The following is a 23,677-nucleotide window of genomic DNA, read 5'->3' as shown; positions in this document are numbered from 1 at the left end:
GAGAAAGGTAAAGTCTCCAGTTTAGTGCAATGACAAATGTGACTTCACTAGTGTAATACACTGGACAGGTGAACTAAAAGGTGGTTATCCATCATTTCAAGAGATATGAAAGAAAAGAAAGGGTAGATTTAAAATAAATTATGTATTTAATACTTTTCTTACCCTTGGTATTTTACATATTCAGCATATATTCCACAGTTGGAATTTTTTTGCTGTTATCTAGTGATCATCTTTAAAGGGAAGGAGGAGATGCCTTTAATTCAAGTGTTAAAAGCATAAGGAATTATTAGGAATATTACTAGCTTAGGCCTTGTCTACATTACAAGACTATTTCGAATCAACTTAGTTCGAATTTGTGGATTCGACCTTATGAAGTCGAATTTGTGTATCCATACTAAATACACTAATTCAAATTTCTGAGTCCACATTCACGGGGCCAGCGTCGACTTTGGAAGTGGTGCACTGTGGGAAGCTATCCCACAGTTCCCGCACTCCCCGCTGCCCATTGGAATGCTGGGTAGAGCCCCCAATGCCTGCTGGGGGAAAAAATGTGTCGAGGGTGGTTTTGGGTAACTGTCATCATTGAACCGTCACTCCCGCCCTCTCTCCTTGAAAGCGCCGGCGGGAAATCTGTTCGCGCCCTTCTCTGGTCGGTTACAGCTCGGACGCCACAGCACTGCGAGCATGGAGCCCGCTGCGATCATCGCTGCACTTATGGCCGTTGTCAACTCCTCGCACCTTATCGTCCACCTCTTCCACAGTCGGCTGCTGAGAAATCGGGCGAGGAGGCTCCGGCAGCGTGGTGAGGAGAGTGGCACAGACCTCTCACAAAGCAGGGTACGCCGCGCAGTGGAGATCATGGTGGCAATGGGTCAAGTTCATGGTGTGGAACGGCGATTCTGGGCCCGGGAAACAAGCACGGACTGGTGGGACCGCATAGTGCTGCAGGTCTGGGATGAATCACAGTGGCTGCGAAACTTCAGGATGCGTAAGGACACTTTCCTTGAACTCTGTGACTTGCTGGCCCCTGCCCTGAAGCGCCAGGACACACGGATGCGAGCAGCCCTGAGTGTGCAGAAGCGAGTGGCCATAGCCCTCTGGAAACTTGCAACGCCAGACAGCTACCGGTCAGTAGCGAACCACTTTGGCATGGGCAAATCTACCGTGGGGGTTGCTGTGATTCAAGTAGCCCACGCAATCGTTGAGCAACTGCTCTCAAAGGTAGTGACTCTGGGAAACGTCCAGGTCGTCATAGATGGCTTCGCCGCGATGGGATTCCCAAACTGCGGTGGGGCTATAGATGGGACTCACATCCCTATCCTGGCACCAGCCCACCAGGCCAGCGAGTACATTAACCGAAAGGGCTACTTTTCAATGGTGCTGCAAGCACTGGTGGACCATAGGGGACGTTTTACCAACATCTTCGTCGGGTGGGCGGGCAAGGTTCATGATGCGCGTGTGTTCAGGAACTCTGGTCTGTTTAGACGCCTCCAGGCAGGAACTTTCTTCCCGGACCACAAAATAACGGTTGGGGATGTGCAGATGCCTACAGTGATCCTTGGGGACCCAGCCTACCCGCTAATGCCCTAGCTCATGAAGCCCTATACAGGCGCCTTGGACAGAGAGAAGGAACTCTTCAACTACCGGCTGAGCAAGTGCAGAATGGTGGTGGAGTGTGCTTTCGGACGTCTCAAGGGGAGATGGCGGAGCTTACTGACTCGCTCGGACATCAGCGAAAAGAATATCCCCGTAGTTATTGCTGCTTGCTGTGTGCTACACAATCTCTGTGAGAGCAAGGGCGAGACCTTTTTGTCCGGATGGGAGGTTGAGGCAAATCGCCTGGCTGCAGTTTACGCTCAGCCAGACACCCGTGCCGAGAGAATATCCCAGCGGGAAGCGCTGTGCATCCGGGAGGCTTTGAAAGCAAGTTTCCTCGGAGAGCAGGGTAACCTATGACTCTCCACTTGCTTTCAAGAGAAACTGACCCTGGGCCTGTGTCTGTATGTGTCGATTTCGATCTGCGGTTACATACCCCGTTCTCCAAGTTTCCCCCACTTCCAAAGCACGTTTTAAAGCAAATTAATTGTAACGCTCATTATTAATAAATCTTTGTTTTACTTTGCATTTCTGTTCAGGTGTTGAAACATGGACGCATACTGTGCTGGGCACGGTGTGCACTGATGTACAGACCGCTTGTTCCATAGAGGAATGACATCCTCCTGCTCCTACATAGGTCTCTGGGGTGGGGGACGGTTGCAAGTGGTTGTGCATCAAGGGGAGGGATTGCAGGAAGGGGTGGGTTTGCAGGAAGGGGCGAGTGGTGCCTTCTTTGGATAGGGGTTTGGATAACGGCAGTGGGCTGCGGGTTTGGGCGTAGGAAAGGGTGAGGGGGAAGGGTGAGTATCTGTCCGTGGATGAGGGCTCTTGTTGGGGCTCAGGGCAGTGGAGAGGCTCGTTGCTACGGTGGAAGTGCATGGTAAGGGCAGCGTGCCTTAACATTAAGGGGGTGGCAGGCGCTAGGACCCTGGACAAGCATACACATCACAGAATGACCCGGGGCAGCATACACCACACAGAGTGACCCTGGTGTCTACTGACTGCAGTGTGTGTGTGCCCTGCAGTTGATCATGCCCCCAAGTCTGTACCCTGGTAATGTAGGCTATACCGTGCAATTATAAATCCCCTCCCCCCCCCATACACAAAAAAAATCCTCTGACACGAAAGACGTGACCGAAACAGTGAATAACAGCAAACAGCTTTTAATAATCTAATACACACTGGGGGGATTAAACTTGGATTTGGGACTGGGTGAGCCTGTAAGGGAAGCACTTCTACAAATTTATAGCGTGAGAGGTGTGTGGTACATTAGCGCTATGCAGTGGTGCAGTGACAGTTCTCACGGCCCCTACCGCCCCGCCGTCTTGTACTTTTGGGTGAGGGGGGGCAGGACTTCTTGGCGGGGGAGGGCGGTTGCAGATACACTGCAGGGGGGCTCTGTCCTCCTGCCTGCGGTCCTGCATAACATCAACAAGGCGCCGGAGCGTGTCCGTTTGCTCCCTCATTAGCCCAAGCAGCGTTTGAGTCGCCTGCTGGTCTTCCTGCCGCCACCTGTCCTCCCGTTCGATGTGTGTGCGATGCTGTTGACATAGGGTCTCCCTCCACTGTCTCTGCTCTGCCGCCTCGGCTCTGGAGCAAGCCATCAGTTCCGCGAACATCTCGTCCCTAGTCTTTTTCTTTCGCTGCCTAATCTGCGCCAGCCTCTGCGAGGGGGATGCCGGGGCAGTCCGGGAAAGAGCCGAAGCTGTGTGATGGGAAAAGTAACTGATTTCCTTGAACAGATACATGTTTGCGAACAGTGAACACAGTCTAGTCAGTTTCTCTGAACAAGACCATACAGGGCAACAAGTCTCACGAGATCTCAGGACAAGTTCGAGATTTCGGAATACGCTCTCATTGGCTGCGGCATTGCACAGGAGAGCGGACAAGTGGGGAGAGACAGCTGAATCCGTCTAGCAGACAGTCCTGGTAAGCCTTACAGTACATTCTGCTTATCAGTTAATGGATAGCTGTGCCCTCCCGCTAAAGGCAATCTGGAAATCATATACTCTGACCCTTTTCCAGCCACTCCTGCCAGTGCAGGGGAAAGATCAATGTATGCTTTTCCTATGTGGCCTACAACACGTGGCTGTTAAGCGAGGGTCATTGTTATGCAAAGTAAAAGTCAACCATTCACAACACTAACAATACACTAATTGCCCTAATTAGATGCAGCATTTCATGAACGAGATCACCCTGATGCGGGTCCCTCGGAGTCACAAAGAGCGGATGCTAAGGGAAGCCCTGCAGAGACCAGGACCATATGCGGCCATGCTTGTGGAGGCGATGATTCCCATCTACATAAGGATGTCCTGGCGCGGAAGAGTGTGCTTCCACGGAGCACCCAACAAGGCACCTCTCCCCAGGAACCTCCTGCGGAGGCTTTTCGAGGACCTAAATAAGACCTTTCTTGAATTGTCCCTGGAGGATTATTGTTCAATCCCTATATGTGTGGACCTACTTTTCATATAGTTTTTCATTGAAAATTTTATATATAGTATTTCTATTTTTTTATACCTGTTTTATAAAAAATAAATGTTTACATGTTTATAGCACTTACCGCCTGATCCTTCCCCTGATTCAGAGTCCGGGTTAACGGCCGGGGAGGGTTGGTAGGGGATCTCTGTGAGGGTGATGAAGAGATCCTGGCTGTCAGGGAAAGCGGTATTGTGTTGGCTGTCGCCTGCGCCGTCCGCCACAGACCCTTCCTCATCTTCCACATCGGCGAACATCGAGGAGGAACTGTCCAGGTTCACTATGCCATCCACTGAGTCAACGGTCACTGGTGGGGCAGTGGTGGCAGACCCACCTAGAATGGCATGCAGTGCCTCGTAGAAGCGGCATGTCTGGGGCAGGGCTCCGGAGCGTCCGTTTGCCGCTCTGACTTTTTGGTAGCCTTGTCTCAGGTCCTTGATTTTCACGCGGCACTGCATTGCATCCCGGCTGTATCCTTTCTCTATCATTGCTTTGGAGACCTTCTCGAAGGTCTTTGCATTCCGCTTGCTGGAGCGCAGCTCCGACAGCACAGACTCCTCGCCCCACACACCGATCAGATCCATGACTTCCCGGTCAGTCCATGCTGGGGACCTCTTTCTATTCTTGGATTGGCCGGACTCCTCTGCTGGAGAGCTCTGCATCGTTGCAGGTGCTGCGGAGCTCGCCCCGATGTCCAGCCAGGACGTCAGATTCAAAGTGCCCAGACAGGAAAATGAATTCAAATTTTCCCGGGTCATTTCCTGTGTGGCTGGTCAGAGAATCCAAGCTCCGACTGCTGTCCAGAGCATCAACAGAGTGGTGCACTGTGGGATAGCTCCCGGAGCTACTAAGTTCGATTTGCATCCACACCTAGCCTAATTCGAGCTAGCCATGTCGAATTTAGCGTTACTCCACCTGTCGGGGTGGAGTACCAAATTCGAACTAAAGAGGCCTTTAGTTCGAATTAAATGGCTTCCTGGTGTGGACGGTTGAGCGGTTAGTTCGAATTAACGCTGCTAAATTCGAATTAAAGTCCTAGTGTAGACCAGGCCTTAGTAGTGGTTGAGAGAAAATAATGTTGGTCACTGAATCACCTATATTCCAATGCATTTAATGAAATTTCCTACATCCAAATACTGATCCAGGCTTAGCCTGTTAGATGTATTTTTCCCCCCTTTCTATTCCCTCTGCATGTACAGTTGGAAGGCTACATACCATGTAAAGAAGCAGTAAATCGGACAGCAGCCCATAATGGGAGCACTACGCACGTTCCTTCCATGAACGCTAATCCTTTTTGGCACTGTACTTTTGATTCTTTAATATATAACATGACATGTCTTGTACACCTGTATAAAACCATTTACTAAAACATTCATTTGACCTGCCTGACAAATCAAGTAATTTTTTTCTCTTAGATTTTTATCTTGGATTTCCTAGTTACTTAGCAGTTGATGAACACACAGCACTTGGATGATAATGTTGATACCAACTTCATTCCTGACCACTTAGTCAATTTCTCTACTATAGTTATTCATCAAGAGAACCGATTAAAATTCTAATTACTAAACAATTAGGATATCACTGCATTACAGTTTTACCCTTAGCGCATGACTAAACAAATCTGATATTGAATTTTCTGCTACAGCTATCAACATATAAAGAGAATTCAAGCGCAAATTGGTATATGACATCATAAAACTTGAACCACCTCTTACCTCTGGAACATTTGAAACAGTGGGTGTATCAGCCTTAATTTTCTGTGAAATTTCTTCATTGTCTTCATCAGCAATAGGGCTCTAAGTTATTGGCACACAATAAGGAGACATATTTAACTGATATTACAAAACTAGCACATAAAAGGCTGAAAGCTGGGCTGAAGGTCTAATGCGCCTCCTTTTTGCAGTTGCAATTGTTTGTGTTGTCAAAATGGTCACATGAATATCTAAGAACCAGAGTGCATCATAACCAGACAAAGAAAATAGACTACTAAGGTTTACGTTTATTTCTAACCTATTTGTGTTTCTGATTTTCTTAAACTACTATAATGCTGCAATGTCTGGGCTATAATCCATACAAAAAGCTGTTTTGATTCTTTTTATTTAATTAATGGAAACTTCTACTAATATTACTTTTGCCAGCAATTTAGGTCATTTGGACAGCAAAGTGGGGCTTTTCAAAGAATGGAGTTGAGCACCTAAATCCTACTGAATTTCAATACGGCTTGGGCACCTAACTCCCTTTAAAAATCCCAACCTTATGCATCAAATTATACCTGAAAATCACGTATACAGACTCCAAATGGCAAAAAATGTGTATACAAATATTTGTGGGGACAAATTAGGAAGGGGTGGGGGAATGGCCCTTGTGAATAAATTTGGTCCCAATATATGTTTATATTACTTATATAAGTCTAATGTGACTAAAGTTACATTTAAGTGGAAGCCTTACATATTTGATATAAACACCTACACTTCCTACTTTCATTTTTCAGATTCAGACTTTTGAAAAAGTTTGATTCTATCAATGCTGAATTTGATTTTCTATTGTGAACTTACAATAGACTACCTTAGTTTGTACTTATGCTCTTTGGTATTTATTACTGTTCAAAAGTTTACTCTGACTAAAATTTAACTGACAGTAGGAAGAGTTGTAGATCAACACTGATACTATGTTTTTAATATGATTAATTAAGGTTATCAAATGCATTTAGGAACAGAAGAAAGTAACTGTATATAGCCTAAATATAATTAATACACCATATTAACAAATAATAAACTACACTCAACACTCATCTCAGAATATTTTACAACTGATGTTAGAGACTCCATTTTAGTTAACTGGCTTCAGCTGATTAAAATAGTAATTATTGGTACTATAATTTGTTTAAATTATTGAATGAATACATTTTCAATACATAAACTCTTAAGAAAATACTTAAACCTCACTGGAATCTGTAGTATGCTGACATCCATAAAAGACACTTTCTTGTCTGCTAGAGCAGTACGCTGTCTTGGTTTGGGCTTTGGTGCCTAGGATAAATCAATATAATTAAAAAAGGTGTTTGCCACAATGTGGTACTGGCCCTTTAAGAACAAAGAGGCCAAAGCACCCATGACTCATAAGCTGCTTCCTAATTAGCACCTGGACCACAGAAATGGGGAAGAAACAGAGTGGAGCAGTCAGTCAGGAAAAGGGCAGGTGAGAGTTGCCTGGGAGCAAGTGATCTGTAAGTGAAAGCTTCCAGACACCACGAGACTCCAGCAGGACCCTGGAGAAAGCTGTAGGTGGTTAATAGAAGAAGGCTGAAAGCAGGAGAACAGCAAGAGGGACTTGCTGGCTGACCACTCCAACCACACAGCAAGGGCCAAAAGCCTGGAAAGAGCTGAAAGCCAAAGAGGCAGGCATGCCTGTTCTGCCACAGCCTACTACCTCAAAATTCAGCCTCTGAGTGTCTTTTTTCCTCTCATTTTCTCCCGATGTCTGTATTTCCGTCAGTTCCTTTTCTGGGAACTTCTAAGTGACAGGTAGAAACACAGTGGAAGCTAGCAATGTTTGGAAAATTAATGAACAATATTGAAATATTTCCCTGTAAAATCTGATTGAGGATTTGGAATTTACTTATTTTAAAAACAAAAAGGTAAATAATTTGAAATGTCTACAAAATGGTTCTATCTAAAAAGGTTAGTGTTTGCTTTGTCTCTCCTATACAATTGTCTATGTGAACAGAAAACTTTTAAAAGCTTCAAAAGTGACAACATGGAGGCTTTTTCTTCCTGCAGAAATCCAACTGGTGGTTGTAGGAAGTATTTCTACTAGTCTCTTTTAAATGCACTGTATTGTAAGGATTAATCCTACTTGGCAAGGTTGGACAGGATGACCTACTGTAATAGGTCTTTTCTATCTCTAACTTCTTTGAATTTGTTAGATTACTTACTGTCATTGATGAAGTAAAAGAAGGGGTCAGGGTTAGAGTCGGCACTTCCTCCTTCACTGGTAATTTAGTTGCCATGGATTTTTCATTTTGGATGTAACTCGCTAGGTCTGCTGCCACTGCTGATCCACTTGGAGGTAGATAGGCAAACCTCCATTTTAGTTCAACGTTGATGGTGCCAGAAGAATGTCCTTCAGAATCTGTTAGTTCAAATGTACCTGAAAGGAGAGTGCAAAACACATCTAGCTATATAGCTATATAGCTATCATGCCAAGTGAAATAGCATGTAATGCAAGAATTATAGAGGAACAGCATTCAGTTTCTTGAGCTCCCTTGAGAACCACATCCAAGACAGGCTTTAGAATATTAATTCCAAGCAAAAGGATGCCTCCTGTAATTTCAAGTCTCACATGAAGAGTATTTTAAAGCAAAGGATTTTGAGGGAAGGCCATAACTACAAGAGGGAAAAAAGTATGCAAAGCAGGCAAAACAGGCAAAGTGTAGTGTAGTGTAGGTGCCACTCTTTCCTCGTAGGGCAGGGGTTCTCAAACACAATATAGCAATAAGATTTCTTATCCACGTGAGGCTGTTCCTAGTGTTTCCCTCTAGGTCAGGGGTTCTCAAACAGGAGGTCGGGACTCCTCAGGGGGAGCCAATTTGAGACTTCTGCAGCAGTCGGGGGGGGGGGGGGGGGGGGAGGACAGGCAGTAGCTCAGTGGTTTGAGCATTGGCCTGCTAAACCCAGGATTGAGTGTTCAATCCTTGAGGGGGCCATTTGGGGAACTGGGGCAAAAAAAACCTGTCTGGGGATTGGTCCTGCTTTGAGCAGGGGTTGGACTAGATGACCTCCTGAGGTCCCTTCCAACCCTAATATTCTATAATATTCTATGATGGCCCAAGGGCCACCAAAGCAGCTGGCCTGGGTGCCAGCTGCTCAGGCAGCCCTGGGTACAGCCACACCAGCCACTGCTGGAGCGACTCCACAACCAGCTGCTTGGGTGGCCCTGCAGCCAGCTGCACCAGTGCTGCTGGAACAGCCCAGGGGCCAGGCACACCAGCCACTACTCAGGCGGCCCTGGGCAACTGGCCTGAGGATATAGTAAGCTGGCCCTGGGGACCGCCCCACCTGGCCCCAGGGACTGCTTGAGCAGCAGTGCTGGGGTTGGCTGGAGCAGCCGCTGCTCAGTGGCCGCCAGCAGCTTGGGCTGCTGGCCTCAGTGGCCCCCAGCAACAGTCTTGGGGGCAGCTGGAGCTGGACAAAAACTTTAAAATAAGATTATGAAGCAGCTCTGAGAGTCCACCGCCCAGCAGACCTGGGAAATGTTTTCCTATTTTAAATACACATTAGAAACATTTTTCCCTAACTGAAACCACCACATATATTTTCTCTTCAATACATAATAGAATTACATTTTTAGAGTCTCAGCATGGATCTCTGCAAATGATTTCATTAAGTTATTTTCCAGTGGTGCATTAAGGAGCCATAATTATCTACTGTAAATAAATAAGTTTTCTAAAAATATAAGCTATATGTATAAACAGGTAGCCTAAAGTACATAAACTACAGCACCAATTAAGTGCAGCTAAGTATAAGATTAATAACAGATATGCTAAATGTTTTTCTTTGACAGCATTATTTTAAAAACAAAACAAAAAAGAAAAGTAGCAATACCTTTCACTTAGCTTTCAGTTTACTAGATAATTCAAAACTTCACAAGCAGTATTTTAATATTTCAACATATTCCTGCTATATGCCCCAATCCCGCAGTCAGATATATATGAGAGCAAGTGTCCATCTGTGAGGATCTGATTGCAGGACCATTGGCTCAACTGATATAGTATTTGGACATATGTCTTAGGGTACGTCTTCACTACCCGCCGGATCGGCGGGTAGCAATCGAATTCTCGGAGTTCGATATATCGCGTCTCATCTAGACGCGATATATCGAACTCCGAACGCGCTCCCGTCGACTCCGGAACTCCACCACTGCGAACGGCGGTGGCGGAGTCGACGGGGGAGCCGCGGACTTCGATCCCGCGCCGTGAGGACGGGTAAGTAACTCGAACTAAGGTAGTTCGACTTCAGCTACGCTATTCGCGTAGCTGAAGTTGCGTACCTTAGTTCGCCCCCCCCCTCCCCAGTGTAGACCAGGCCTTAGAAGTGACATCTTAATAGATGTGCAAAATATTGCTCTACCTCTATAAAATGAAGCCTCATTATAAATATCTTGACTCCCCACCCCCAAGTCAAATTTATATTTGTTCATTTATGTTAGTTTTAGTTTGTGATTTTTTTTCACGTTTATTATCTGTCTGCTACACAGCATGGGTTCAAATGACCTTCCTGTTTTCTTTTCTTTATGGCTGAAAGATGACAAAGGGTTTCTCATGTTAATGTCCTGATTGATTTTTAAGTGCACTTCAGTTGAAACGATTAAAGGAAAATCCTGAGAAAATGAAGTCAAAGGATGGAAGGTAACCATGGAAGACATTAGCATGCTGTTACTAGAAAAATGAAGAAATATCACTGGAAAAAGAGAGAAAACAACTACAAAATGCTTTCTAGTATAAGGTTATTACTGTCACTATGCATTTAAAAAGAATGCCATGAAAGTAGATCTTCAAAATATCCAGAGAACCTTTTTAATCACACAGATGCATTCAGGAGGATTTCCAAGATTTCTCTTAAGAAAACTCATTTAATCTATATTTGTTCTCTATGTACTTTGCAGAGGCCCTGTTACATTTTAATAAAGCAGCAAGGTAGGAAATCTAATGGTTAATTTAGCACTTTCCAAGTGATGTTAACACTAACAATGCTTTATTACCACACTAAATACAAATGCTAATGATGTGGTGTCAGAGAAATACATCAGACTGACAACTCAGCCAATCCGGATAGATTTCTGACAGTCAAATCTATGATCAAAAGATCAAATGCAAGGAAAATATTACTAGAATAAACAAAATATAGATGGTGTCTTTGCAATTAACTCAGTCACTGTTAATGAATGATGATTTATACCAATCAGGCTAAATTATCATATACTATTCATGCCACAGTCGAAATGCCCATTCATGGCAGAAGAACACAGGGTCTAAAGGTAAAAAATTTTTACTTGTCATTATTGTGAGCAGGCTGAATGAGAACTTTGCCACTGAGTTTCTGTTGGTTTGACTTTTTTTTGTTTTTACTCATGGGGAAGTTTAAAAAAAAAATACAATTGTCCCCATCATTCCAAGAAGACTTGTGCAAAAAGCTGGACCTTGCATTCACCCCTACAGATTGCCAACTTTGACGCATTCTGCTTTTCTGGTGTTAATTAGATGCAAAGCAAAGATCCCCAACATCATTTTATGCTGGTGTAAAACTGGGAAAACACAGTGATGAATTAAAACACATAAACTACATCATGAAGCAGTAGGTGTAAAGTTAGTTAGCTTTGAAAAGATCAAATTCTTACCTGAGATGTATCTGTCATGTGCTAAAGAGATAAGAGGAACAATGGCTTTCCCTACATAAACACCTTCTTCTTTTTCACCATCATCAAACACATAAAAAGTCAAAGATTCCGATTTTAAATATTGGTCTAAATCTGTATTCATTGGCACTGGAAAACACATATGATCGTCAAATTGAGGGCTGTTGCTGCTATGAATAATGGGAGTATCATGGTCTGCAAAATCAAAGAACTTGTAGACAACATAAGGATTTGGCTGAAGGTGGTTTTTTCGGGACTTGAGATTATTACAACATTTTATTGTAATATGAAGTTCATTTAAGTCGCCATCTGCTGAAGTGCTGACTTGGGCAGTTCTGTGTATCGGTTGCTTTAACTGAAAAAAGCACATGTTAATTAAAACCCGTTAGAATTCTTATCCTGGTGCAGAAGAGCTGTATAAAAAGCAAAAACAGCTGCCTGCTTAAATAACAACCAAACTACTGTTTAACTAATTTAGTGTGTCAAAACTTTACTTGAACAATAAATTTCAGTAACTTTGGTTATAAGCACTAGGGAAGAAGAGATTAATCCTTTCATATCTACTACTTATTTGTTTTCTTCTTGTAAAATGTTATGATCCATGTGCCAGAGCTGGGCAAATAGTGGATTTTTCAGTTCGCTGACAATTCCAAAAAATTGAAAAAAGTTTCATTTTGAGTTAAACCAAAACAAATTCTTTTGAAATTTTCACTGAAACGAAAAGTCAGAATAAAATTTTAGTGGGGTTGAATGAAATGTTTTGTTCAACCCAACTGAAATTTTTTTGTTTTGATTTAGGGCATTTTTAAGCAAAAGAAAAAGGGGACTAGATTCACAAGATGGCTAGAGGAGAAAGTGGCAGCAGCATTCTTCTTATGTTGTGGAAGATACAGATTCAGTTCCCCGTCTGCCTGATATGGAGCAGGGATTTGAACTTAGGTCGTCCACAGTGCCGCAGAGTGCCCTATGAATTAGGGAATCGGGGATTCTAGTACGGATACTTCTCAATCTTGCTGTTGAAGCTCTTCCACTTTTTATAAATAATTAATAGTTATTTTAGCAGGGACTTCAATTAGGTCTCAAGCCATTCTCACTCTCTTTTCTTGGTCCAATGATTATTCATTAATTATTCATAGTGCCAATTCAGAGTCATCCTACCTAAGTGCCCTAATTACTGGGCCAAAAGTTAGAAGGAGGCTGCCTTCTCCTAAAGCTCTCTTGTGACTCCAACCCAAAAAACATTCAGCCAAAACAAAAAACTTCAATTTTGGGGGAAACTGTTCTCCAAACTTTATATAAAATTGGGAATAGTTAAAAAAATTCACAGAGCTCTAACTCAGTCAGTCTAAAAAACTATTGTCGTTGTTCTATAGGTAATCAAATGAACTATAGTATAAAAATATATTAGTATTTTTAACCCTATAAGATGTAAAAGTCACGCCTCATATCCTTGACTTATTCCTATCCCTATTCATTGTCCAGATATAATTTCTATAATTATAACCTCATTTGTACATACCTTTTTCAATAATTTAAAATTAATTATCCAAATTAATTGCTATTGTGTCTCTAGAGTTACACCAGGGATTTATTTGTCCCAGTTATTTCCCACTCCATGATCCAAAGCCTTTATTTAAAAAAATCAGCATATAAAGAGCAATAATAAAATGTTCTGAAGTGTAGCAATACCCTACAACTGATATTGGTACAATAGTACTGTAAAGCCAATGGAATTTTCTTAATTTATTACATACAATCTTCAACACCTTGCATATTCTGGGGGGAGGTGGACATAAATTTTGCACAAGACCTATATTCTCCATGGCACCCTTGTACACTAAAAATTCCACAACAGCTTCAATTGTAATTTTAATATTGATATTTTAAAATTAAATATAAAAATGAGTAATCCAATGGAGCTCAATATCTCCCCTCTTATTTATTTTGATATTAGTTATTCCATCTCCAATTTTTATTTTTTGATATGCCAGAGATACTTGTATTGCCAGCACATGACTGCATTGCAGAAGTTGTTGGGGGAAGATGGAAATATTGGTTGAGGTGTGGCTTTTGACATCTGGACAATTTGATTTTGTGGGATAAAGCGCATTAGAGTAATCTTTCTCTAAAATGATCAATTAATGTCACTACAGAACACACAGTTTTAGATTTATCAACTGAGAGAATGGGGCAGTTCACACCTCTCAGAGCTATTGTTTCAGGTTACTAGACTCAGGGAGACAATCTGTTTCTAACAGATTGTATTAGGGTCACATTTTCAAGATCACTGTATCTTTGTGACCATGAGGACTAGAATTTTTTTTTTAATTTTTATTTTTAATTAAATGAAAGCTTAGATTCTGAAGCACAATACAGCAACTAGTTGTGAAGGTGAGGACTATACTAGGCCTTTCACATAATATTACCACCTGTGTTCAAATTATAACAGGAAATATTTCTAAAAGCAGCAGAGATTCAGCCAGGTGTGTGTAAGGTTTCTTTCTACCCTATTTCTCCACAAAATACAGATTCTAATGCTTATTTTAACAACTGCCAGCAGCCACCAATTAAATGACCACACCACACCTCTAAGTGTTTGTGTGTGTGTGTGTGGGGGGGATTGTTGTCTGAGGTCTACAGGTGGGAGGGAGAGGAGAGAGGTCAGAAGCTGCTGCAAAAGGCGGGAATGGGTCAGCGTGGCAATGCTGACTCATTCCCTGGGAATGGAACGGTAGAAAAGGGACAAGACCAGGTGGGATAAGCCCCTTTCCACAGAGCAGGCGAGGCAGCACCGACCTTCACTCCCTTTAGGTGGCAAAAAAACAAATTTGGTCAGGACCTGCTGTGGGCATTGTGCTAGTCACCCCTTTTTAGGTGGCTGGGAAGGAATTTTTTCCTCACCACCAGCTTGGCCTAGGTGGAGTGGAGGGTTTTTTTGCCCTCCCCACAGTGCGTTCAGGGAGAGCTTTGTTAATGTGAAGCGAGTTAAATAATAAGTTGTAATATATAGTCTCAGCATGGGGCGGATGTCCAGTGCAGGTACTCCGTAGGTAGGGCCCTACCAATTTCACGGCTGTGAACATAATAAACTCTCATCTCCCCCGTGCTGCTGGGAACCCCCCCCCCCAACTGGGAGGCTCCTAGCTGCAAGTGCTGGCCGGGCTGGGGAGGGACAAGACTTGTCCTTCCCCTGTATGGCTGCTCTCAGGGAGAGTGGGGGAAATCAGACCCACCTTTGAGTGCCTCCCCCTTATGCAGGAAGCTCTGGGGCTGGGCAACAGCCCTGGAGGTTCCTGCAGCCGGAGGAGGTTTGTAGAAATGAGTCCGACCTCTCCCTGCTGCAGGGAGTGCCCTAGCCTGGGATTCTTAGCTGCGAGTCCCCACTGGGCTGGGGAGGGACAGGACTTGTCCTTCCCCTGCATGGCTGCTTGGGGGTGGGGGAAAAATCAGACCCACCGGATACCTTTTGGGTTGGGACCCTGACAGTTACAACACAGTGTAATTTCAGATGTAAACATCTGAAAAACACGAAATTGACCAATTAAAAAACCCTCTGTTCATGAAAGTGATCAAAATTGACTGTGAATTTGGTAGGGCCCTATCCTTAAGGAAGATATACAATGACTGGATAACTGGCTTAGTAAAAGATTTAAAAAGTAGGTGATGGTTAAAGGAATGGAATAGGGGTGGATTTAGGGCTTCTATGAATGGTCTGGCAGGGAGCCAACCTCCTTTCTTATAGCCCACCTCTACCCTCCTATAAGAGGGGGGTGGATGGTCAGGTACAAGCAATGGGTTGGCTGGTGAGACCTGGACGGAAAAAGACAGGGGGCTGGCGGAAGCCCCCTGGGTAGTTATTGACTGAACATGGGATTACCTGCACTGTACACTTTTATCTGCCGGGTACTCCCAGACATCTAATAATAAAGTTGCGGCCTGATTAAAACCATATCAAGTGTCTCTTGTCCTTCTTTTGGTATAGCTGGACAATGAAAAGACTTTTCAATTCTTGTAAACACGAAGCCAGAGTAAGAAATTGCAATACTGTTGGTATTATCAACTGCTACTTTATTTTTTAACAACTACAAATTGAAAATGCTTGCACTGATCTAAATTTAAGTCACTGCATCAAATTTCTCAGGTTACACTGATGTAAATCTGGAAGCCACTCCAGATTTACACTAACAAACTGAAAGCAAAACTGACTCACTGTTTCATTTTGTTTAGCTAAAGATTTTTGTTTCCTAAGCCAATGTCAAACATATCTGAACTTCTCCTCTTTTACTCTGACTGTTGCTTACTGTTGTTGTGATGCATAAGTAAAGTAATATGTTAAAGTATGTTAATAGACTTCATTAATAGTCTAGACAAAAAGGAAAAAGTAACAGCTCAGTGTAAAAAAAATTAGTTTATTGTAGTATATTTTAAGTAACTTTATTGTAAATTTGTGAAACTATCAAAGAAAAGCTATTTGGTAAAATTATGTACTGTACTGTGATAAATTGTTTTTGCAACATGTCTAACTGATATAAGCAAACACGAAATCCTGTATTTCCGCTACAGAATTTCAAATTAACTCCTTTAAATCTGGACTTACTGCAGAATTCTGCAATAGCGCTAATGTATTTTTCATTAACATTTGTAATTTCAAGAGCAAGAAAACAGCCATTTGAGTTTAAAGGATTTGTAAGCATTTTGGAACCAGGCCTTTCTGTATATTCTGTACAACAGTATGCATAACATAATAAAATAAATAACAATGGGTCCAATCCTGCAAAGTGATAACACACTGAACTCTGCAAGAGGTGATAATCAGCTCTAATTTTTAGTTACTTGGAGTTCATGAGGCTTCTTTAGCAAACTGGAGGAGATGCTAAGCAACTTGTAAGATCTTGGTCAACAGTAGAAATATTGACCTTGCTTTGAAAATTAAAAGCAAGTAATGGAGAATTTCTGTACAGTCATGGTGCAGTTTACACCATTCATTTTTATCCATGGCAGTTTGAGATATGAACCAAAATACTCATCTCTAGCCTCCTAGATAGGCTATGATCCTGTATTGCTGAGAAGTTAAGTTGGCTGAGAAAGTCTGAAATGTTGATAACATTTTCCATTTAAATGTTTATCTTTGATTTAAAAATAATCAAATTTTTGGAGAAAAGATGTATTTTGTTTTTTAGACACCTTTCACAGGAAATGGTTTTCTTTTTTTTAAATTAGCTCTTGTTTTAGTTGAGTTTTTGCTCACTCTTGAAACCTTTTTGACAGGCCACTTTTCTCTCTCTCTCTCTCATTTTCTCCTGACTGAGAAATATAAAACACAGTCTCAACCTGATTATCCAAACAACAAAAATCCTAAGATTTCTTCTGCTCAAGCACTTCACATGTACTAGAGGGCTGAGCTACTGGGCCAGCCTAGAATTCATGGATATTGCAGTAGAGCAACATGTTGGAAAAATTTGGCATCTCAGAATCAAAAGAGTTAAACAGAATGGTTTACTCATTATTATTTCACTACTTTCAGGATAAGAAGTTAACAACAGCTAGTAGTTTTAGCGACAATTAATGACTGATGGTTAAAACCTATTCTCCCTGACACAACCATATATTATATCATACAACTAGTAAAATAAAAAACTTTTCTGTTCAAGATCCCTTAAAAAGCAATGAAAAGAGTTTATATACACAGCAAAAGCTAACAGTGGAAGGAAGCTATTGAACTGAAAGAAAAAAATTTGAACAGCTTACTCTATGTGAATACCAAAAATAAATTAGCTTACCTGTGGGGCTTTTTCATGTTCCTTTAAATTGGATGTTATGTATCCCAGAGCTTTTGACCTCTCTTTGTAGAGTCTGATAGCCTGATCCATAGGAACTCTTAACCTGACCCAGTAATCCACTGTGCCATAGTTTGGGATATGTCCTCCAGTTCCTATAGAATATTTCATTATATATAATATTACATACAAAAAAATTCATTACATAAACATTTCAGTAGCAAATCAAACACTAAAAAGTTAGGAAGTGCCAGAAGTAAGGCCGCCTGTGGAAAATTAATTCTACCCTCTTGTGAATATGCATATGGTCTGACAGCACTGCATCAGTAGTCTATAGCAGAACTAGGAACAGAAGCCAGATCTCTTGCAGCCAACTCCAGTGCCTAAACAAAAGAGAACATCCTTTTTCTTCTTGTCCATCCTCTGCACTGAATGAGGCACAGGTCTTGTAGAACAAACAGGTGATCACGTGCATATGCATATAATAGTTTTAGTTATAAGGTGGGTGCACAATTGGTTGACAAACAGTACTCAAAGAGAAGTTATCGGTGGTTCACTGTTAAACTGGGAGGATGTATAAGAACATAAGAATGGCCGTACTGGGTCAGACCAAAGGTCCATCTAGCCCAGTATCCTGTCTACAGAAAGTGGCCAATGCCAGGTACCCCAGAGGGAATGAACCCAACAGGCAACGATCAAGTGATCTCTCTCCTGCCATCCATCTCCATCCTCTGACAAACAGAGGCTAGGGACACCCTTCCTTACCCATCCTGGCTAATATCCATTAAAGGACTTAACCTCCATGAATTTTCCAGTTCTCTTTTAAACGCTGTTATAGTCCTAGCCTTCACAACCTCCTCAGGCAAGGAGTTCCACAAGTTGACTGTGCGCTGTGTGAAGAACTTCCTTCTATCTAGCAGAGTCCTTCAAGGAATGTCAGAGGCTCCCCCCGGCTCCGGCTCTGCCTTCGCCCATCCCCCGGTGCCTCAGCGCGCCGTGTCCAGGAGCGGCCCTGGACAGAGCTAAAGCGGCGTAGCTCCTCCCCACTCAGAGACACATAGTAAGGGGGCGGGGCTGCGAGCACCAGTCCCGCCGGAGCCAGGCCGCTGTAGTGCTGTCCAGGGCCACTTGTAGGCTCTGGAAGAGGGGGGAAGTGGGGGTAAGCGGCATGCTAAGAGGGCCGGGGGGGTTGGATAAGGGGCAGCCAGGGGACAGGGAGGAGGCAGAGGTTGGGGGGGCAGTCAGGGGACGGGGAACGGGGGGTTGGATCGTGGGCGTTCCGGGGGTCTGTCAGGACTTGGCGGGGGCGTGGATAGGGGTCAGGGCAGTCAGGGGACAGGGAGCAGGCGGGGTTCGTGGGGGGTGGGGTCCCGAGGTGGTGGTTCAGAGGGTCTTGGGGGGCAGTCAGGGGACAAGGAGCAGGATGGGTCTGGGATTCTCGGGGAGGGTGGTTGGGGGTCAGATAGGGGGCAGGGCCAGGCTGTTTGGGGAGGCACAGCCTTCCCCACCCTAAAGCTCATTCAGCAGTTTGAGGCTTGCAGACAGCTATTTAACACAAAGAGCCAAGCTGTTATCTGTTCCCTTAGGGCTACCATCCATTTCACTTCTCAAATGCCAAATTATCTCTTGGTAGTCCATCGATCCGATGATGACAAATCTGTGCAGATCATCTATTGTTGGTGTCATGGTGTGCCCTCTGATCACTGTACAAGCCAATTCTAGAGGTGCACATTTTGCTGCAGATGGTGCATGGGAAGTTCGCGGTCAGTGGATTGTGCGCTGCTGATGCTCTGTGACGTTGTTCACGTGCCTCTTGTAGACGCCGGCAGCGGTCTTCCTCAAAGGCGATGCAGGTATTTCTAACTGTTGCACGCCACTGTGTTCTGTCGCTGGCGGCGTCCTCAAGGTCCATAGGTTTGATACTGCTGTACTGCAGATTGGCTTTGATGGTGTCCTTGTAACGTTTCCGTGGACGACCTATATGCCGGATGCCCTGGGAGAGCTCACCATACAGAAGCTGGCGGGGGATTCTGTTGGCATCCATGCGGCTGACACGACCGGTCCAACGTAACTGTGACTTCATGATCATCATTTCGATGCTTGTCATCTGGGCTCTCTTGAGGACCTCAAGATTGGGCACTTTGTCTTGCCAGCGGATCTTCATGATGTTGCGGAGGCAGTGCATGTGGAATGCTTCAAGCTGCTTGATGTGACACCTATATAGTGTCCAAGTTTCGCACCCGTACAAAAGAGATGAGAGAACAACAGCTCTGTACACAAGCAGTTTTGTTGACATCCAGATGTTGTGGTGGTTTAAAACTTTGACACGCAGACAGCCAAGTGCCTGGCTTGCTTTGGATATTCATGCGTTGATCTCATTATCCAGTGATCCATCACTGCATATGACACTACCCAGGTATTTAAAATTCTCCACTACTTTAAGCTGAGTGCTGTCAATGGAGATACTCGGGACAGAAGCATTTGATCCAGGTGCAGGTTGATGAAGAACTTCTGTCTTTCCGAGGCTGATAGTTAGTCCGAAGAGTTGCGAGGCCTCAGCAAACTTGTTGACAATGTGCTGAAGATCATTTTCAGTGTGAGCCATGAGGGCACAGTCGTCGGCAAAAAGTGCCTCAAGAAGGAGTTTCTGCACTCTTAGTCTTTGCATTCAGGCGACGGAGGTCAAAAAGTGAACCATCGTGCCGGTATTTCAAATATATACCTCGGTCCAGATCTTTCATTGCATAGTTAAGGACGCATGCAAAGAACAGGTTAAATAGGACAGGAGCGAGAACACATCCTTGTTTCACGCCACTGGTGATGTTGAAGGGGGCTGATGTGGCTCCATCAGACAATACTTCGCCTGTCATGAAAAAGGCGTATAATCTGGACAAATTTTCTTGGGCAGCCAAGTCGTGTTAGAATGGTCCAAAGGGCTTCCCTGTTGACGGTATCAAACGCCTTTGTCAGATCTATGAAGACAGCATACAGGTGCATATTCTGTTCAATGCACTTCTCTTGTATTTGTCTAACAGCAAACACCATGTCGACTGTGGTCCGGCCAGGTCGGAAACCACATTGACTTTCAGGTAGATTTGCCTCAGAAATACTGGCTATTAGGCAGTTCAAGATGATGCGGGCGATGATCTTCCCACCAACGGAGAGGAGGGATATGCCTCTATAGTTTCCATATTTTGCTTTGCTGTCTTTGTTCTTGAAAAGAGAGACAATAGTAGCGTTGCGGAGGTCCTGTGGTATGTTTTCATCCTCCCAGATGCTGATGATCACGCTGTGGAATGCTGCTAGTGCTGCTGGACTTGCTGCTTTGTATATCTGTGCTGGTATCTCATCTTTTCCAGGAGCTTTTCCTGAACTCATCTGGCTAACAGCTTTCTTAATCTCATCTATAGTGGGCAGAAATCAAGATGTGTCAGAGCAGGTTGTTGTGGAATTTCACTGAGGACATTATTATTCATGGTTGATGGTCTATTGAGAAGGTTGCTAAAGTGTTCTCGCCATCTTTCGTTGATGCCGTCTTTATCTTTAATCAGCGTTGTGTTGTCTGATGAGAGCAATGGGGTGGTCCTTGGTTTAGAAGGTCCATAGACAGTCTTAATAGCACTGAAGAACATCTTTGAGTTGTGAGTCTCAGCATAGTGCTCAATTTCTTTGGCTTTGCTCTCCCACCAGTTGTCTTGTATCTGACGGAGGTCTTTCTGTGTTTTGCTCTGAAGGTACTTGAAATGGTCCCGTTTAGAGACTGAGGAGGGGTCATTCTGCCATTCGATAAAGGCTTTTCTCTTTACTTCCAGTGCTGAGCATATTACTTCTTGGTTCTCATCAAACCAATCCTGATGTGTTCTTTTCTTTGGTCCAAGAGATATTATTGCTGTGTCAGTCACTATCTGCTTGAACTGGTCCCACTTTTCGGTTACAGTACCGATCAATTGTGCGTGGGATGTCAGTTTGTCATCAAGACTCCTCTGGAAATTGTTGAAACACTGAGCATCCTTCAGTTTGGCTATGTTGAAAGCAAGTCGCACATGCTTAGGGCGTTTGTGCCGAGAGGGAGCGATGTGAAGTTGAAGAGACATCCTGACTAATCTGTGATCTGTCCAGCACTCTGCGCCTCGCATTACTCTGGTGATCAGTATGTCTCGGACGTCTCGCCTTCTGACAATGGCATAATCTATCAGATGCCACTGTTTGGACCGAGGGTGCATCTACGTCGTTTTGTATTTGTCTGCTTGTCGGAACAGGGTGTTGGTAATGGTCAGGTCATTGTCAATGGTCAGGCCAAATTATAGTCTACATTTAATTTCAGTGCCATAGGGAGATTCATGTCAGAGGAGAGTAGCTTAATTTAAAATTAGCCACTTTAGATTAACAGTGATAAAACCAAGAGAGCCATGGGGGAGGGATCACATGAGAAGAGCAATATCCTACACCACCTACCTCCTTCCCAACCCGACCAAGGGAGACCTGCTAGTGAAGGCAGGGGCTGGACTAGATGACCTTTCAAGGTCCCTTCCAGTTCTAGGAGATTGGTATATCTCCAATTATTAGCTTATTACCCCCCATCCCCTGCATTCCCCGAGGCTCCAGAGGGGTTAATTCAGTGGTTCTCAAACTTTTGTATTGGTGACACCTTTCACATAGCAAGCCTCTGAGTGTGACCCCCCCTTATACATTAAAAATACCTTTTTTATATATTTAACACTATTATAAATGCTGGAGGCAAAGCAGGGTTTGAGGTGGAGGCTGACAACTCGCAACTCCCAGTAATAACTTCGTGACCCCCTGAGGGGTCCCGACCCCCAGTTTCAGACCCCCTGGGTTAATTTAATTTTAGCACCCTGTATCCATTCACATGCATGTGCTATTTTGAGCATTTCAGTTTTCACAACATAGGCTCATCCCAGATTCTGGAACAAGCTCAAATGCTCAGTTCGTGGAGTATGTACATAAGCTATACTAAAGACAAACCCACAGTAACTGTCTCCAGTTTGTGAGGGACCCCATGGAGCCAGTTTCTAGGAAACAGATAAATTCATGGAGGTTAAGTCCATTAGTGGTATAGGTAAGTATAGGTAAGGAATGGTGTCCCTAGCCTCTGTTTGTCAGAGGGTGGAGATGGATGGCAGGAGAGAGATCTCTTGATCATTACCTGTTAGGTTCACTCCCTCTGGGGCACCTGGCTTTGGCCACTGTCGGTAGACAGGATACTGGGCTGGATGGACCTTTGGTCTGACCCAGTATGGCCATTCTTATGTTACGTTCTAACCTAAATGAACCCAAAGTTATGGAGACAGATACGAGTCAAGGTAGCCAGAGTATCAGAAACCTGGAAAAATCTCTGACTGAATGGGCTCAGGTGTTTGGTCACAGCAGAGGTGGTTCAACATTTTTTTTGGATTTTTTTTAAGCAGAATTTTTTTTATTGTTTCTTTAAACAATCAAACACAGCAAGCAGCAAATATTTGGCCACACACTTCTGAAACCCCAAACCATGTTCAGGTTTTGGCAGACTAATTTCACCTTTTCAATTAAAAAAAACCACACAACAAATTTTGAAGGAAAGCAGACATTGTCCGTGATTTTTTCTGTTTTTTAAAAACCCCTAGTTTTCGATCCAAAAAAAGTTTTGATGGAAAATATTTGTCCAACGCTTTTTATGAGCTTTAGTGCCTTTTAGCACTAGCTGATGCTGAGAACCAGTGATACCTTGTAAAGGTGACTTGAAAAGAAGTTTTCTTAAAACTGGGTTTGTGCCGAGATGTAGAAGGTTTTTAAATGTTTATTTTTCCCAGGGCTGCTGGGCGTGGGGTGGGGTTGGGGGGAGTGGGGCAATTTGCCCCGGGCCCCGCAGGGGCCCCCATGAGAATATAGTATTCTGTAGTATTCAACTTTTTTTTATGGAAGGGGCCCCTGAAATTGCTTTCCCCCGGCCCCCTGAATCCTCTGGGCGGCCCTGGGAAAAATCAAATGCACAACTACAAAATGGGGGAATAACTGGCTAGATGCTAGTACTGCAAAAAAGGAGCTGTGGATCACAAATTGAATATGAGCTAACAGTGTGATGCAGTTGTGAAAACAGGTAATATTCTGGGGTGTATTAAAAGGAATGTTGCATCTAAGACACAGAAGATAATTGTTCTGCTTTATTCAGCACTGATGAGGCTGGAGAATCGTGTCCAGTTTTCGGTGCCACACTTTAAGAAAGATGTGGACAAGAGAGCAACAAAAATGATAAAATGTTTAGAAAACCTGACCTATCAGAAAAGGTTTGGGCATGTTTAGTCTTGAAAAATGAACACTGAGGAGAGATTTAATAACAGTATTCTAAAATGTTAAGGATGTTTTAAAGAGAATGGTGATCAATTGTTCTCCATGTTTGCCGAAGACAGGACAAATAG

The 23,677-nt window shown here is 43.6% G+C and overlaps 1 protein-coding gene across 2 annotated transcripts in view; it reads right to left on the bottom strand.

The window, feature by feature from the left end:
* RPGRIP1L (RPGRIP1 like) overlaps positions 1 to 23,677 on the bottom strand; it is a 126,585-nt gene that overhangs the window by 47,926 nt on the left and 54,982 nt on the right. Inside the window, exons 16-20 of one of the 2 annotated variants that reach the window (XM_044987013.1) lie at positions 17,265 to 17,416; positions 11,467 to 11,839; positions 8,006 to 8,220; positions 7,017 to 7,100; positions 5,787 to 5,867 (exon numbers count right to left, since the gene is read on the bottom strand). In XM_044987013.1, coding sequence (XP_044842948.1) covers positions 5,787 to 5,867; positions 7,017 to 7,100; positions 8,006 to 8,220; positions 11,467 to 11,839; positions 17,265 to 17,416 — 905 coding nt within the window. The other variant, XM_044987014.1, reaches the window with a different exon arrangement.

Source organism: Mauremys mutica, chromosome 14 (genome assembly GCF_020497125.1).
Source record: "Mauremys mutica isolate MM-2020 ecotype Southern chromosome 14, ASM2049712v1, whole genome shotgun sequence".
Lineage (NCBI taxonomy): Eukaryota > Metazoa > Chordata > Testudines > Geoemydidae > Mauremys > Mauremys mutica.
This window is presented reverse-complemented; position numbering and strand designations above follow the sequence as displayed.